This window comes from Daucus carota, chromosome 2 (assembly GCF_001625215.2).
Source record: "Daucus carota subsp. sativus chromosome 2, DH1 v3.0, whole genome shotgun sequence".
Lineage (NCBI taxonomy): Eukaryota > Viridiplantae > Streptophyta > Magnoliopsida > Apiales > Apiaceae > Daucus > Daucus carota.
The window spans coordinates 15,463,417-15,481,525 of NC_030382.2; the positions used below are offsets into that span (position 1 = coordinate 15,463,417).

Genomic DNA, 18,109 nt, shown 5'->3' on the forward strand with positions numbered 1-18,109 from the left:
GATTCCTGATGTCACAGAATTGAAGAATGAAATTTTACATGAAGCTCACAATTCAAGATATTCAATCCATCCCGGAAGTACCAAAATGTATAGGGATTTAAAGGAAAACTTTTGGTGGCCAAATATGAAGAAAGAGATCACAGAGTGGGTAAGCAAATGTTACACGTGTCAAAGAGTAAAAGCAGAACATCAAAGACCAAGTGGACTGCTTCAGCCATTGGATATCCCTGAATGGAAGTGGGAACACCTTGCTATGGATTTTGTAGTAGGACTACCAAGAACCCGAGCTAACCATGACGCCATCTGGGTGATTATCGATCGATTAACCAAATCGGCACATTTTCTACCTATCAATGAAAGATTTTCATTAGATAAGTTGATTAAGTTATATTTGGATGAGATTGTTATGCGACACGGAGTACCGGTGTCTATTGTGTCGGACAGAGATCCCCGATTCAATTCGAGATTTTGGCGACAATTTCAAGAGCATTTGGGAACTAAGCTGAATATGAGTACCGCTTATCATCCACAGACGGACGGGCAAATCGAAAAAACTATTCAAACCATTGAAGATATGTTAAGAGTTTGTGTATTAGATTTTAAAGGAAATTGGGACGATCACTTGCCTTTGGTGGAATTTTCTTACAACAACAGTTATCACGCGAGTATTGGCATGCCACCATATGAGGCTTTGTATGGAAGAAAGTGTAGATCTCCTTTATATTGGGATGAAGTTGGTGAGCGTAATATTTCAGGTCCAGAGTTGATTCAACAGACCAAAGAAAAAGTGGAATTGATTCGAAAGAGATTGATCGCTGCACAAGATAGACATAAAAAGTATGTTGATCAAAATCGAAGAGATATGGAATTCGAGCCTGGAGAGAAAGTATTGCTAAAAGTATCACCATGGAAAGGACTATCCAGATTTGGAAAGAAAAGGAAGCTAAGCCCAAGATATATCGGACCTTTTGAGATATTAAAGAAAGTTGGAAGGGTTGCTTACGAGTTGGCTCTACCGCCGCAGATGCAACATATTCATAATGTCTTTCACATATCTATGCTTAGAAAGTACAATCCAGATTCAAGTCATGTGATAGAATATGAGCCCCTAGAGATTCAGCCAGACCTATCTTATGTAGAGCAGCCGGTAGAAATTCTAGATCGAAAAGAGAAGGCGCTTAGAAATAAGATAGTGCCGTTAGTAAAGGTTTTGTGGAGGAATCCTAGAGTTGAGGAGGCAACTTGGGAGCTTGAAAGCGAAATGCTTAAATAAAATAACATTTATGGGAACGGGATGAGAAGGTAAGAATTAAAACTATAAATTAAAGAGATTTGTGGTATAATCCTAACCTAGAGAAGGTAGATCCACAATTGCACTTGTACTCCCTTGTACCACAGATCTTATTGTGAGACTTCAAGTCAAAGAGCACTGCATACTTCTTCTCAAATTTGTAGCATATATATTTCTTATCAAAACACCAAATGCAAACATCAATTATTATCACAACCATATATAGATTATTCAAAACACATTACCGAATAAAAAAAATTCCGTTATTCATCTTATTGTAGTATAGTAAAAAAAATCAACAAGTCTATAACTAACAGTTTAGATTTGGTAAAGTATTTAGTTTTGATTTCAAACTACTACTTATATTTTATTTTAAAATAAATAACACATATTAAAATAATTTAAAATAATTTACCGAAAACAAGAATTAAATATTATTAAAGATGTCAAATCATGACTAACCAGAGAAGCTATAGTGCCAACTTGGAGCATCTTCTTCATTGTTTGAGTCTTTGAGATATAGATCCAAAAACAACTCAAGGACATCAAGATCAATATTATATCCAAAATCTGAAAGCAAAATCTCAATTATTAGCATCATAATAAGAATTGTTCAAAATTTATATAATTCCAAAAGAAATTTAGGAAAACAAATTATAAATATATTGAGACAATCAATATATTGATTGTAATATCCGGGGATTTCGCGACTTATATTTTGAATATTATATGCAAATGTGCCATTTTATGTGAAATTAGAAAATAAATAAATATTATATTTATATTCCGGTTGGATGAGATGCTATATGATTTATGAATTTGAGTCAACGGTCAAGGAACCGAAATGGGATTATTTACGAGGATTTAAACGAGAAATGAATGAGTAATACGTTTCATGAGAAATATATGGGTACATGATTTTGTGACCCGTATGTGTTGATACGGTTAAGTGGATAAAGTGAATTTATGATCGATAAAGGATATCGGATTTTACGCAAATGACGGAAATTGAAAAGTGTAAATAAATATAATTTGATACATTAATTATATGGAAGTGTGAGATTTGATTTTGGAATGTATGACTACGTGCTATATGAGTTGTACATGTTAGAATATGTGATTGATGTGTTTTTAGATGGTTTTAAATATTTTATTATGTGAAAATAAGAGTATATCAGCTCTTACATATTTCTGTAAAATATTTGAGAGGTGATAAAATCATGGAATTTCCTTTATTATCTCTATAGTATTCCTAGGGACTTTTTAAAAATGATCGTTGAATTTATTTCAGTGATTTACTATTTCAAAATGATTTTTATAATCATTATTTTGAATATCGAGCATTATCTTGTAAAATTTATATTAAATAATCTATGTGCTCAAAAAATTATTTTAAAAATATGGGGAGAGAGATAATTTCATGTTCTTTATTTTAAAAATAAGATTTGAAGTTTTCTGAGTTGTTTGAATATAGTTTTATAATTAACAAGCTCGCTTTACATGATTTTTTGCAATAAAATAAATGAGAATTAGAATTTTGTTTTAGTGGCCAAAAGACCAAAATGCCCCTGTGTTCTATTCTTTAAGGTCAGCAGACCCATCCCCATTTCCCCCAATTTTTCATCTCTCTCGACCCTCTTCTCTCTCTCTCTCTTCGGTACTCTCTCTCTTCCGTTCTTCGTTTTTCCGGCTAAACTACCATCGGTGACCCGATTTGTGCTCCTTTTTACTCCCTTAACATCAAGCACTGATTGCATGCGTGTATAGTGGTATGTATAGTTCGGATTTTATGAAACCCACTTAGGGTTTGAGATTAATCCGTTGATTTTGCTTCGGTTTTGATTGATTTGCTTCGTGTTTATGTGCTTAAACATGAAAACCCGGCAGAATTTGTGATTGGAGACCCGGTTCGGGCACCTCCGAATTCTGCCGCCGCCGGTGATGAGCTCCGGCGAGCCGGCGGTGCTCGACAATGATGAAGATGAGTCTAAACACTCTTGTTTCACTAGTACTAGTTATAAATTCGATTGGATGTTGGATTTTGCTAAGGTTTTGTAGATTTTTGAATGGGTTTAATTAGTTTGATTATGTGTAATTGATGTTTTATTAAGTGTTTTGTGTTCATATGAGAAGTATACATTGGTATTATGTGTTCTCATTTTTGTTCGGAGTAAAATCGAGTGGCTGTTAATCAGTTCGTTCAGTGTGTATACGAACTCGGATTTTAAAACAAATGACATATTTGAATTCCTTGCGAAAAAAATAGCTGGGATAGGCTCTTGAATCATGTTAATCGGATTAAAAATGAATGAGTTATAGGCGGTCAAAGTTTGGCCATGGCAGTTGACTTCGAGGAGAGAGAAATTCGGGTTGATGTGATGAAGAAGATGATGACGTGGCGAGCTGTCATTGGCTAGAATATTGAAATCAGTATTTAATTTATTTGAAGGGTTAAATGAAGGAGTTTGAAGAAGTGTTTAATATGAAAATTTAAGTAAATGGACTTCCTGATTTATTGGAATAGAAAGATTTTGGTTTTGAGTTACAAAATTTTTAATTTATAATTTTGGTATTAGTAAATGGTGAAAAATGTGACAATACAGTTGTTGGCTGGTTTTGAATGATGCATATATATACGTATATTCTTCGCAATAGAAATTTTACTTGATTATGATGTTGTTTTTGGTTGTTGGTATCGGCTTGAGTCCGACTGGAAGTTGATAAAACAAAGTAGGTGCTGCCAGAATTTTTATATATAATAATAATAATAATAATAATTTCTAGAGACGCATCTATGTATTTTATTAACTTACCTGTTTATAATATATTATGTGACAAATGTGATTATTTGTTACGTGTTACAGTTATATGTGATTATGTCATGCGTATTTGTATGAAGTTTATATACGAGTAAATGACACGCGAATCGATGGGGTAGATTAGTTTAGACGTTCTAAGTGAATGCTAAGTATTGAGACGAGGTCGCGAAGCTTAGGAAAGGAAAGGCTCCATTAGGTGACAGTTAGAGGATTGCTTTTTCAAGTGGAAAACGAGTTGAGGCAAGTAACTTTCCCCTCTATCTCTTAAGCAACTTATTGATAAATGATGATAAGTACTGTCACCCCTGAACTACCTTTTGAATTATGAAAGCCTGATTTCCTTTATCATTCAATATATTGTCTCACTTTTGAATGCGAGCTCTTTCATGAAGATCATGCTTCTGTATCCAGTATATTCTTATCTTGAAATACCTATCTTTTGATCGAATGATATTTTCTTTCTATATACTTGACCACCCCAAGTAAATGGAATTTGTTTCTGTAAATGAAACTAAGAATGATTTTAGACTTGCAAGTGATTGCAAGTGTCCTAATGATTTGAAAGGTTGGCAAGGTTTTTGAAAAAAAAAAGATATTTCTTTTAAAGAAGAAAGTTTTTCCAATTTAATGGTTTTCCACGGAATTCTATAGATTGGAGGCGTAAGTGGCCGAGTAACGCCGGTCCAGCTAATTGATTATGAAGACCAGTGAGGGCTGGCACATTATGAAGACCAGTGAGGGCTGGCATTTGAAAGACTAAATATAATGTCTTTCCGGGTACCCTATTCACGTCCAGAGGGACTGTAAAGTCCGGTATGGGGATTGTACGTGGCTGATCACCCGTGCAATCCAGAGTGTTATACACTCCAATCGAGTAAAATGTTTTATGAAAAGAATTGTCCAGGTGTTGGACTCTTTTGAAAATGAGATATTTTTGTGATGGAAAATAAAGTTTTGATGAAAGGATTGATTTGAAGGAAAATGTTATGAAAAGGGTAATTTTACGAAAGTTTTGAAAAGAGGAATGTTTTATGAATTACTCATTTACAAAAATGGTTTTTATGTAATGATCCTGAACTTTGAATCTCTATTATGACCTTTGTAACTTTAGTCTATAATCGAAAACTCTCCATCTTATTTTGTTGAATAGTTTAATTTATTTGTTCCTTATAGTTACTTGATGAGCTTTTGTAGCTCATTCTGTTATTTATCTAACCCTGACAGCTAAGCAAGAGGAAGATGGCCAGTCCTAGGTGCTCAGTTCATTAAACTGTCTACATCCCCCTCTCTGTTTCGTTAGATTACTTTACCAGCTCAGGTAGAGGACGCTTTGGATAGTTAGTGGGGAGTAAGTATGTTAGTATGGACCGTTGTAAACAGTACCTTTGAGATGTTTTATATAATTCCAAGTCGGAATTATGGTTGATGCTATTTATTAAGGGTTTGTAATAAGTTTATAACTTATTATTTTGGTTAGTAGTTGTAACTTGTTTCATACCATCACCTGTTAAAGATTCTTGTGGTGTAAAGGGGTTGAGTATTTATATTGCTAAATCCAGGGTGTGCATGTTAAAGTTGATTTGTGACTCCTCAATCTAGACCCCGGATTGGGAGGGCGTCACATTGATACAATCAATAAAATAATATAGATGACCAAAGAAAATCCACCTTATGCAAAGATAAACACAACATATAACATATAACAGAACTCTTTTAAATATAAAAGAGGTAATTATTTAATAAGAGGATAGGTTCTATTACAATTGGCTTTCCTATTTTAATATATAGACCGTTAGTTCATTTGAAGGCACGGGTAGCTACAACACACACTACAATCCGCCCACAACAACAATCCGCCCACAACAACCTACACATTGTTGATTTCACTATATACTGAAACATAATTCTAAAATATAATAGTTATTTCTAACTATACTGGTAAATGCACTCTCAATATAAAATCTTAATGACCATGTAGGCATGTCTAAAAATTAAATTCAACTTTTCTACTTTATTTAAAAGAAAATTCAATGACGTAAAAGAAATACCAAACAAATGACTCTATCTTTATTTTAATGAAATAGAAAGCTTTTTTTATTTATAAATCTTTATTCAGTGTATCAAAACCATTCATCAAGTGTTTTTGAGCTTCTATATTTGAGTAAAAGCTTACCACCAATTTCCAACTATGGAAACTAATGCAGTTTTACATTCATGTATATGTAGTAAGATTATAATAAATTTAAGTTCATGAATCTTGTAATCTTAGCATTTAGAATTATCTAAAGGTTCGTTGAATCTTCTATCAAATAATTTCTAGAAAATTCTGTAAAGCTATATATAAAGCATTGTATTATGTCAAGATAATGTGCCAATAAAAAATACAAGATGAGAAGAGCTCTATATATAGTATAAAATCAATTATTTTCGATCACTAATAGGAAGAACTTATAATGCTTCTGGATCAAATCATCATTTGCTTTTATAACTTGGTGTAAATCAGACTCCATTAGTTCGAAAACTACTGTCTTTAAATTCTCTTTTAGATGGGGGCAATAAGATGTGTTTGATTTCCACTATGTCTCGACTTATTACTAGTATATATGTTTGATCCTACTTTTGCTATATTGGATTTCCAATATATTGGATCAAACATATATAGTAGTAATAAGTCGAATCCTACGTCATCCAGACATAGTGGAAGTCAAACACATCTTATTGCCCCCTTCTAAAAGAGAATTTAAAGACATATATGTAGTTTTCAAACTAATGGAGCCTGATTTACACCAAGTTATAAAAGCAATTGATAATTTGACGGGGGAGCATTATAAGTTCTTTTTGTTGAAAAGGTGGTCGGCATTTAATCAAATATAGAAGTTTAAAATCACTTGATTGTATAAAGATTTATAAATGAAAAAAACAAGCTTTCTACTTCACTAGAATGAAAATACAATCATTTGTTTCGTACATGCAATAACAAGAACCTACAGCCTTTTTTCTCTTCTTTTTGTTTCACTCATATTAAGCAAAGTCATGGCATTTTAAATCTTCTCATCATTGTGTTTGGTGGTCAATATATGCATTAATAACGTCATGGTATTAAATATAACATTTAGATCCTCGAGATGTGTTTAGTTGCTATAAAAAATGGGGATTGATTATGCCATCTATCATATTATAAAATTATTTTCTCATTGAGGTTAAATTGTTTGTAATAATGGATGCTGAGTCATCAATAAGTCTATAAATTATGAGGAAATGTTTTAGATTATAAGTGGGTATTGATTTTATGTCAATGAATTTTATTTAAATAAAGTAGAAAAGTTAAATATAATTAATTTTTAGAACATGCCTATATGATCATTTTGCTAGAATAGGAGTCTATTTTGGAGAATGCATTTATCAATATAGTTAGTAAATAAATATTGATGGCATAATCAACCAAGCATAATAGCTTTTATAGCAATCAACCACACCTTTTGTTTAATACCATGCACCAAACAAAAGGACTGAGATGTAAAATGGGAGGCAATTTGTTTGATTTCTTAAAAGCAAATCAATGATATATACTGTTAGAGAAAATTATATATATAAAAAACTTAATTTTATAGAAATATTGCAAACTTCAATGATTATTACAACGTTATTTCATTTCAAAACACAATTACAAACTTCAAATTTTTTTTATTCATTTATCGTAGTAAAGAAAACCAACAAATCAATAACTAACACTTTGGTTTCCTAAAAATATACTAACTTCACTACAAAAAAACAGGACAAAACCGACCGCCAAAAACGGTCGGTTACAACCGTAAACGGTCGGTTTTAACACTAAAACCGACCGGAGAAGCTGGTCGGTTGTAACCTGGTCGGTTATCAGCTATTGGTCGGGTTTAAAGACGAAAACCAACCGAAATGTCGGTCGGTTTTGCTTATTTAAGAAAAGTCGCTACCTGGGCCCTGCAATGCCATCTGGAGCCACGTGGACGCCACAGCCACGTGTAAACTAAAACCGACCGGAGTCGGTCGGTTTAAATGTTTGACCAAAATATGGTCAATCGATATAAGAATAGTATAACCGACCGGTTGTGGTCGGTTATAATCTATTGACCAAAAAAGTCAAATTTGTTGGGGGAACTAAAACCGACCGTCTATGGTCGGTTAAAATATCTTGACCAAAAAGTCAAATTTGTGGCAGCTCAATAAAACCGACCGCAGGTGGTCGGTTATAAATGTTTGACCAGAAAAGTCAAACTAAAAACAATGACCTAATTATAACCGACCGCTTTCGGTCGGTTTCCCATAACCGACCGACAGGACATGGTCGGTTAACGACCGGACCGCTTGCAGGGCTTAAAACCGACCGTATATAACCGACCGGTCTACCAAAGATAACCGACCGAGTAGTAAGCAATCGGTCGGTTTTCTGGCTTTTTTGAATGGTAACCGTGGTCGGTTATGTATACGTCGGTCGGTTTTGTCTGTGAATTGAATGGTAAGGGTGGTCGGTTTTGTCTGCAGTCGGTCGGTTTTCTGGGTTTTCTATCAAAAAAAAAATAATCCTGCTGTTTCTATATACTGCCATACCTTCTACCAACAACCAACAATCAACAATATCCAAAATACATAAACCACAACACCATATATAACAACAAAATGTACCATAACTACAATCCCAAACATCAAACTTATAATTGTCTACAAGGGCAAACCAAAAGCCCTTCACAAGCATTAACCAAATTCCAAATCCAACTTAAACACAATATTCAAAACACAAATATTCAAAAGCCAAACTAATCTAATGTAACATCTGAATCGGAAGCAGCTCCATCCGCAGCGGCAGTAGCACCCGCTCCGGAAGCAGCACTAGCATCCGCTCCCGAAGCAGCACTAGCATTGGCACCCGCATCAGCACCGGCTTCGGGTCCCCCGCGTTCCTCCTCCGACAGCTCCTCTGGATCAGTATAATCCTTCTCCGCTGCGAGTCTGCGTTCCTTTTCCTAATTGCACATATAATAGACAATGACAACCAATAAGAAAATAAGCATACTCGATCAATACAAGTAGATAACAAATATGAATTCGTACCTCTTCAACCTTCCTTTCCATTTTGAGGAGTATATCCTCGACCATCGACCCCACAATGTGTACCATCTCCCCACCAATCATAGAATTCCATTGAACCCTTGTACTTGGATCGGTAGCTGGATCGGAGGCCTCTAGTGCGGTTTTTGCAAAATTCGCGATCTCTTCTTCAGACATTTGTCGCTGAAATTGAAGGGGGTTCGCACGGACCTCATTGAGCACATTGCGCACGACCGAGAGGTACACATTGTCGTGAATGACGGCTTCTTGTCTTTGACCGGAAGATCCACCGGCTTCGCCTCTTGTTGAATCCCTGTAACGTGAGGCGAGAGTCGGAATAAGTTGACTAGCACGAGCCTCGGGGAATCCAACAAGGTAGTCCTTCTTAGGCTTTTTGCCTTCGGGAACTCCGGTTGCTGACAACCACCATTCCAAGGGCTCGTCTCTATCCCCTGTTTGTGTAACCGACACCGGCCTGCTTTCTAGAATAGAAGCATATCGTGTCTACAGAGAAATGTGCATCAATCAGTACATTAAACAACTTAAAAAGTAAAATGGACATTGAAACTTTAAAAAAAAAACACAAGACAATCATTTAATTACCGCTATGGCCATTGCAGCAGGCGTGGTATACACGGGGTGCTCGGGATCACTTCCAACCCTTGTATGCGTCCGGTTCCATACTTCAAGGCGAGTTGGATTCTTTCCTCGTTCCTTCCTTTTCATTTCCTTCCAAAAACAATTTAAATCATCAATATAATATATATGTGAATTAAATCTTAATTAAGAAATTAAGGTGTGTATGATAATAGATATTTATATATACCTCCTTCACTTTATTAAAAGACCGGGCACCGGCACTATGCAACCGCTCGACGTTCTTGCGGTTCGTAGATCCAACGGATGACCTATGCAAGTGCCCCTCATTCTTTTCCCAATAATTTAATAAATCCTTCCAAAAAAGTTCAGACCAATATCCAGGTCTTAAACTCAATTTTGATTTTCCGCTTTCCTTTGATTTTTGCTCAATATTTGTCTTGAGCTCATTCAACGTCCTCTTTATTGTGTTCTTGATATGCTTCTCAATTATATTTTTTGCTTCGGACCGGCTTTGTCCCTTTTGTTGCTTGAAATATAACTACAATTATAATAAAATCAAGATAAATTACATACATATGGTTAGACTATTTACACATAATACAAATAAATAAAAAAGCATGCATACAAATCACGATGTGAGCATAAGAAGAGTAGCTTACATTAAATTCCTCGACTACGTGTTTTAGCCATTCATCATCATATTCAACAATGTCGGTGAACGTGTAATGTCCAACGGGCCACATTTCACGAACAATAGCAAGCAAAGTCTTCTTTGCTTGATCATCTTCAATACTACCAAAATGTGAAAAGAGATTATATGTACATATATATGTATGTCAACAAAATTTAAACAAGTGCAAGATACATATATATATATATATATATATAGATAGATATACATATATATATATATATATATATATATATATATAAGTTACTACAAGTAGACTTACTGTCCTCCTAAAATATTGATACGGATTGGTTTCGGAGGGACTTTTCCAAACAAACCGGCTGAATGGGATCGTGGCCTCCTAATTACCCTTCGTCTTGGAACTTCCTCTTCATTCGGATTCTCCCCGCCTTCATCCGAATCAGTTGGCTCATCACGTATAGCCAAGGTGCTAGACTTTCCTTTACCCTTCCGAGTGGAAGTTGTCTCCTTGGCTTTCCCTTTTCCCTTGCCTTTGGTTGTCTCCTTGGCCTTCCCCTTGCCCTTGCCTTTTCTTGCCATTAAGGCAATGATCATCACCACAAGGATGACAAACCACCACAAGGTGCCCTAACCAAACACCATAAACACCATTGGTTAGAATATGAATAAAAAAATAATCGACTTTAAATGGAAACTACAACCCCTTATGAATCAAAATGCAAACCACAACCCCTTAATTATATCACATAAATTTCATTCACAACCAATTATGCAAGCCACAACACCTTATGAATCGACTCATTTTTGAACATATAAACGCCAAAATAAATGAAACCACAACCCCTTATAAATCAAAATGCCAAAATACAAACCCCAACCCCTTAATTATATCACATAAATTTCATTCACAACCAATTATGCAAGCCACAACACCTTATGAATCGACTCATTTTTGAACATATAAACGCCAAAATGAATGAAACCACAACCCCTTATAAATCAAAATGCCAAAATACAAACCACAACTCCTTAATTATATCACATAAATTTCATTCACAAACAATTATGCAAGCCACAACACCTTATGAATCGACTCATTTTTGAACATATAAACGCCAAAATGAATGAAACCACAACCCCTTATAAATCAAAATGCCAAAATACAAACCACAACCCTTTAATTATATCACATAAATTTCATTCACAACCAATTATGCAAACCACAACACCTTAATTATATCAAAATGCCAAATGCAAACCACAACCCCTTAATACAAACACAAAACCAAATTCCAAGCCCTCCTTATGAATGTGAGTACAAACTAAAAACTACAAAAACATAAAAACAAATAAAAGACAGAGATTTCCAAACTAACATATACAAATTAACATATACAAACCAAAACTAACATATACAAACTAAAACTAACATATACAAACTAAAACTAAAACATATACAAACCAAAACTAACATACACAAACTAAAACCTATCGTTTTCATTCTCATGACATAACCGACGACAAGAACTTGCATGTATATTTCCAAACTAACATATACAAATTTTATATACATACAATGCATACATAAAAAAGGTTGAAAACTAAACAAATCAAACAAATCGAAGTTCAATAGAGCTCTATACTAACACAAATTTAAGCTCTATACTAACACAAATTAAAAGTTAGGAGAGGGTTTCGGATTCTACCATTGAAGAGGATTTTGGAGAGGCTTTCCGATTCTTGATTCTTGCCGCCATTGCACTTGATTCTTGCCTTGAAAGAGTTAGGAGAGGGTTTGATTCGAGTTTGGAGTTTGAAAGAGTTTGGAGAGGAAAGAGTTTGGAGTTTGCTTCGAGTTCGTGTGAGAATAAAAGAGGAAAGGGGGCTTTTTTTTGTTTATATACTGACGCGCCAAAACCGACCGGCAACCCCGTCGGTTTTGACCTGGAAATCTGTGCAGAACCATCAAACGACGTCGTTTCTGTCGCGCGGGTGTTTTAATTTTTCATGAAAAAATTCATTTTCCGCGTAATTTTCAAGGTCGGTCGGTTTTACTCTATAGTCGGTCGGTTTTGTGTTTTTGGGAAAATATTTTCTTAATTTAATATTTTGTTTATATAAAGTATTATTATAAAAACGTTATAAAAGTGTATTTCGATTCATCGAAATCATCTGAATTTTTGTCTCGACGTTGATGAGATTATTTTATTAACATCCGTACGGTTGGATCGTTTAAATAATAAAACATCAATTTTTGAATAATTAAGAGTGAACGAGATAATTCAAAATAAGACTTCTGGTATATGATCAGTCTTCTGTTTAGGGGATCCGTACATATAAGAATATTTTTTAAAATGTCTAAAAAATTAAAACATCTTAGTCAAGTTTATAATTAACATGTGTGACTTCGTAACGTGAAATTTAGGCGAACCGGGTTTTTTAAAAATATTTTCTTAATTTAAAATTTTATTTATGTATATTTTCACAATAAAAAGGTTATAAAAGTGTATTTCGATTCATCGAAATCATCTGAAATTTTTGTCTCGACGTTGATGAGATTATTTTATTAACATCCGTACGGTTGGATCGTTTAAATAATAAATCATCTAATTTTTGAATAATTAAGAGTGAACGAGGTAATTCAAAATAAGAATTCTGGTATATGATCAGTCTTCTGTTTAGGGGATCCGTACATATAAAAATGTTTTTTGAATCGTCTAAAAAATTAAAACATCTTAGTCAAGTTTATAATTAACATGTGTGACTTCGTAACGTGAAAATTAGGCGAACCGGATTTTTTAAAAATATATATGCAAAATCGGTCGGTTATATTTGCAATCGGTCGGTTTTCTGCTTTACCGAATGGTAACCGTGGTCGGTTATATTTGCAATTGGTCGGTTTTCTGCTTTACCGAATGGTAACCTTGGTCGGTTATATAGCAGTTCGGTCGGTTTTCTGCTTCTTGAATGGTAAAAGCGGTCGGTTTTATGACTAGTCGGTCGGTTTTCTGCGTATTTTAACAAAAAAAAACAAGGTTTTGTTGTTTCCTTTCTCTGCCTTTACCTGCGACCAAACCAACAACCATCCAACAAACTAACAAATCAATAATCAATAATTTCATGAAAGTTGAAGTACTAAATTCAACAACATCATAAAATATTCAATTATATTAATCAATTTCATCAAATCCATCATCATAATCATCCTCTTCTTCATCTTTGTATTCTTCTTCTTCTTCTTCTTCTTCTTCATCATCATCCTCTTCTTCATCTTTGTCTTCTTCTTCTTGTTCATCTTCTTCATGTCGAACGAACGGTAAGGAACCATATTGTGCAAAATCAACAAATATAGAGAATGCACTAGTAGCATTTGATCTATCTTCTTGATAAGCTTCTTCAATATCATTTGATATTTTGATAGATTCGCTTATCGGACGACTTTTAGACTTGACGACCGTAAAATATTTGCCATGTGGATTCAATACACTGGGAGCATAGTAAACCTGGGAAGCTTGACTAGCCAAAATAAAAATCTCATCCGACTTCAATCTTGAAGTAATATCCACGGTCACGACCCTATTTTTATCAATCACAACACCATTTCCGACACTATCAAACCATATACATTTGAATAAATATACATAATTTCCTCCTCGATAAATAAGCTTGACAATTTCCTCCAATTGTCCATAATAATCACTATTGTTATCATGTGAAGTGCCCTTAACAATGACACCGGAACCGGAAGATGTTCTCGTACAAAATTTGTATCCATTGACTTTACAAGTCTCAAATGTCATTACCCGCATAGCCGGTCCCTCAAACAAATATTGAAGAAGAGGTCGGTTTACATCATTTCGTCCAACCTAAAAATATTAAAATTATATTGATGAAATATATTCAAATTTCAAAGGAAATTGAAAAAACAATATCAATAACCAATCTTTAAATCGGGTCTTTATGTAACAATCTAATTGTTGAGGTGTTGTCTCCGGACGTTGACTCATAACACGATCTGTAAACCGCCTGAAATAAATTATAATAAATAAATTAAAATAAATTATCAATAAATTATAATAAATTAAAATGAATTTAAATAAATTTATTTAAATTATAAATGATACCTTAGATAAGGTTGAATTTCTAGAGAGTTTAGAAGTACATATTCTTCTGCTAACTTTCGCTCTTTATCGGTCAAATAACGACTTCCCTCTTTACCAAGACATTCAATTGGATATTCAAAAACTTCTAATTTTTCGGAGCCATCACCATCAAAACGAGCTTCATTGCGACGTATTTTATTATGAATTGAGTCCGTGGCAAAGTAGAAGGAACAAAAATTAAGAATCCCCTCTTCCATATAACGTTCGGTAATTGAACCCTCGACTCGCGCTTTATTACCAACCTTTTGTTTAAATTTCCCTAATAACCGTTCAATTGGATACATCCAATGCCAATAAGCGGGTCCTGCTAGTCTAATTTCTTCTGCTAAATGTATTACCAAATGCTCCATCGAATCAAACCAAGTCTGAGGAAAAATTGTTTCCAATAAACACAAAGCTCTAATAACCGATTTCATCATTTGATCCAAGTCGGATCTCGTAATCACAGATGAACATAATTCTTGAAAAAAATTGGAAATCATTGTCAAGGCATCCACAATTGGTCCCGGTAGAAGCTCGCGAATTGATAGAGGCAACAATTTTTGAAGGAAAATATGACAATCATGCGATTTAAATCCAAAAAACTTACACTCCTTAGCATTGCAACAACGAGATATATTTGAGACATAACCATCTGGAAGTTTCAACGACTCAATCCACTGACATAGAAGTTTGAGTTGTTTTCTACTAAGAGAGTACGGAGCTTTTGGTTTTTTGCCATTTTCATCAATCCACAAATGAGGCAACACACCGAAGTGTTTGCAATCCGACCTTGCCTTGTGGTGATCTTTTGACTTCTTGCCCCCAACAATGGTAAAAAATATGTTCTCAAACACATTTTTTTCGGTATGCATGATATCAATGGAATGTCGCAAACTATGTGAAGACCAATAAGGGAGATCATAGAACATCGGGGCATGAGTCCAATGATGCTCAACCCCATATCCATCACTTCTTTTCTTTTTGTTAGTCTTTCCGGGTGGTGGAAAGTCTATGCTATCAAGCCAAGTTTTAACTTCCTCCCCGGATAAGCGTCCACGCCACAACCTTTTTTCCGAATGGTCAAACAAGCTACTCTTCTTACGCAATGGATCATTAGGTTCAAGAAAAATTCGGTTAGTGCCATGAAAAGAACATTTCCCAGAATGTTTTAACTGAAACCCCTGCACACTTCCCAAACACACTGGACATGCAAGCTTTCCTTTCCCCGACCAACCACTTACCATACTCATGGCAGGAAAATCACTGATTGTCCACATAAGAGCCGCTCTCATGGTAAAATTTTGTTTTAGAGATTGGTCATATGTTTGCACTCCGGTATACCATAATGTCTTCAATTCATCAATGAGAGGTCTAAGATATATATTAATATTTTTCCCAATACTCTCCGGACCCGGTATAATATCCGTCAAAAACATATACGGTCTCTTCATACACATGGACGGCGGAAGATTATACACAACAATTACCACGGGCCATACACTATATGTTTTGTTACCCGTATTCCCAAACGGGTTGAAACCATCGGTCGCAAAACCAAGTCTTACATTACGAATTTCTTGAGCAAATGATGGATATCGGAGGTCAAAATTCTTCCATTCGTCTCCATCCGCAGGGTGAGAAATTTCTTTTTCATTGACCTCTCGATTTTTGTAATACCTCATGTGGTCGGATGTATGTGCCGACATATATAAGCATTGCAGTCGGGGAATCAAAGGAAAATGTCTTAAAATCTTTCTCGGAATTTTCTTACCATTTTTCCTTGATTTATCCAAATATCGATTACAACTACATATATCACACACAATTTTATCTTTGTCATCTCCATAAAATAGCATACAATCATTCTCGCACACATCAATTTTTTCATATTCCACCCTTAAACTTTTCATAACCTTTTTCATCTCATAATAAGACTCGGGTAATGTGTGCTTTTTTGGTAACACGTCCATAATGATCTTAATCAAACTGTTGAAGGCTTTGTCACTACAATTAGACGCATTTTTGAACTCCAACAATTTTGCGGTAAAACTTAATCTTGTAAATTTTGTGCAACCGGGATAAATAGGAGCACCATTTTCAACAATCGCCTTATAAAATTCTTTAGCACTATCATTAGGAGCTTCTTCAACATTAGTAGTACCCGTGGTATCATAAAATTCATGATTCGAACCGGCAAAATCATGTAACATGGAGTTGATATCAACATGATCATCTACTACCCTACGACATTCTCGCGTTTCACATGATTTTCGCTTTTTATTTTTTTGCGAAACCTCTCCGTGCGAAGTCCATACCGTATAACTCTCCATCATACCCTCGGATATCAAATGAAACCGAACATCATCTACCCCTAACCAATTCAAATTTTTACAAAGCTTGCAAGGACATTTCATCATACCTCCCTCCATTTTCAAGCTTTCAAAATTCAAAAATTCCTCTACACCTTCCTTATATTCTAAATTTAGAGTAATTTTATCTCGTTGCAACCGGTTACTAATCCAACTCCGATCAAGATTTGTCATCTACATAAATATATACACATTACAAATTATCCAAGAAATTTATATAAACAACATTCATACAAATTATTCTCAACAAAATAAATAAAAATCACAATGTGATCATAATTAAGAAGAGTAGCTTACATTGTTTTTGATAATTGATTCCTTCCTTTCTTGTTCTTCTTTTTCTTCTTCTCCTTCTTTTTCTTCTTCTCCTTCTTCTTCTTTTGATATTTGATAATTTCCAAGCTTTGTTGTATAATGAAAGTGGAGAGTAGTTTTTAACTTTTTAGCTCACACAAAACCGACCGACTGTTAAAAATAAACGGTCGGTTATGTCTATTTAAACAAAACGATGTCGTATCACTGCTAAAACGCACCTACCCGCCGTTTTTTAAATAATAAAATATACAATGGGGGTCAAAACCGACCACCGGGTGGTCGGTTATGTTGCAAAATAAAACCGACCGTACGTTTCTGGTCGGTTAACGAGCAGACCGCTACTTTCCCAGCATTTAAAACCGACCATATAAAACCGACCGGCCAAAACCGACCGACGGTCAAAAACAAACGGTCGGTTATGTCTATTTAAACAAAACGATGTCGTATCACTGCTAAAACGCACCTACCCGCTGTTTTTTAAATAATAAAATATACAATGGGGGTCAAAACCGACCACCGGGTGGTCGGTTATGTTGCAAAATAAAACCGACCGTACGTTTCTGGTCGGTTAACGAGCAGACCTCTACTTTCCCAGCATTTAAAACCGACCATATAAAACCGACCGGCCAAAAGCGACCAACCACTCGGTCGGTTTTATTGTCCACAAAACGACGTCGTCTTAGCACTTAGCCAAAATAAATCAAGAAATAAAAATAAAGTAATCAAAACCGACCGAGAACGGTCGGTTTTATATTACATAAACGACGTCGTCTCAGCACTTAGCCAAAATAAATCAAGAATTAAAAATAAAAAAATCAAAACCGATAAATAAA

At 34.7% G+C, this 18,109-nt stretch overlaps 1 protein-coding gene across 1 annotated transcript; it reads right to left on the reverse strand.

Annotated features, from left to right (window-relative positions):
* Positions 1-10,744: 10,744 nt before the first annotated feature.
* On the reverse strand, positions 10,745-17,021 carry LOC135150379 (uncharacterized). Its single transcript, XM_064086662.1, has 3 exons — positions 14,610-17,021; positions 13,759-14,313; positions 10,745-11,074 (listed from the first exon to the last, which is right to left on the reverse strand). Exons 1-3 carry the CDS (start codon positions 17,019-17,021, stop codon positions 10,745-10,747), a joined length of 3,297 nt encoding a protein of 1,098 aa, XP_063942732.1.
* Between the last annotated feature and the right edge of the window lie 1,088 nt (positions 17,022-18,109).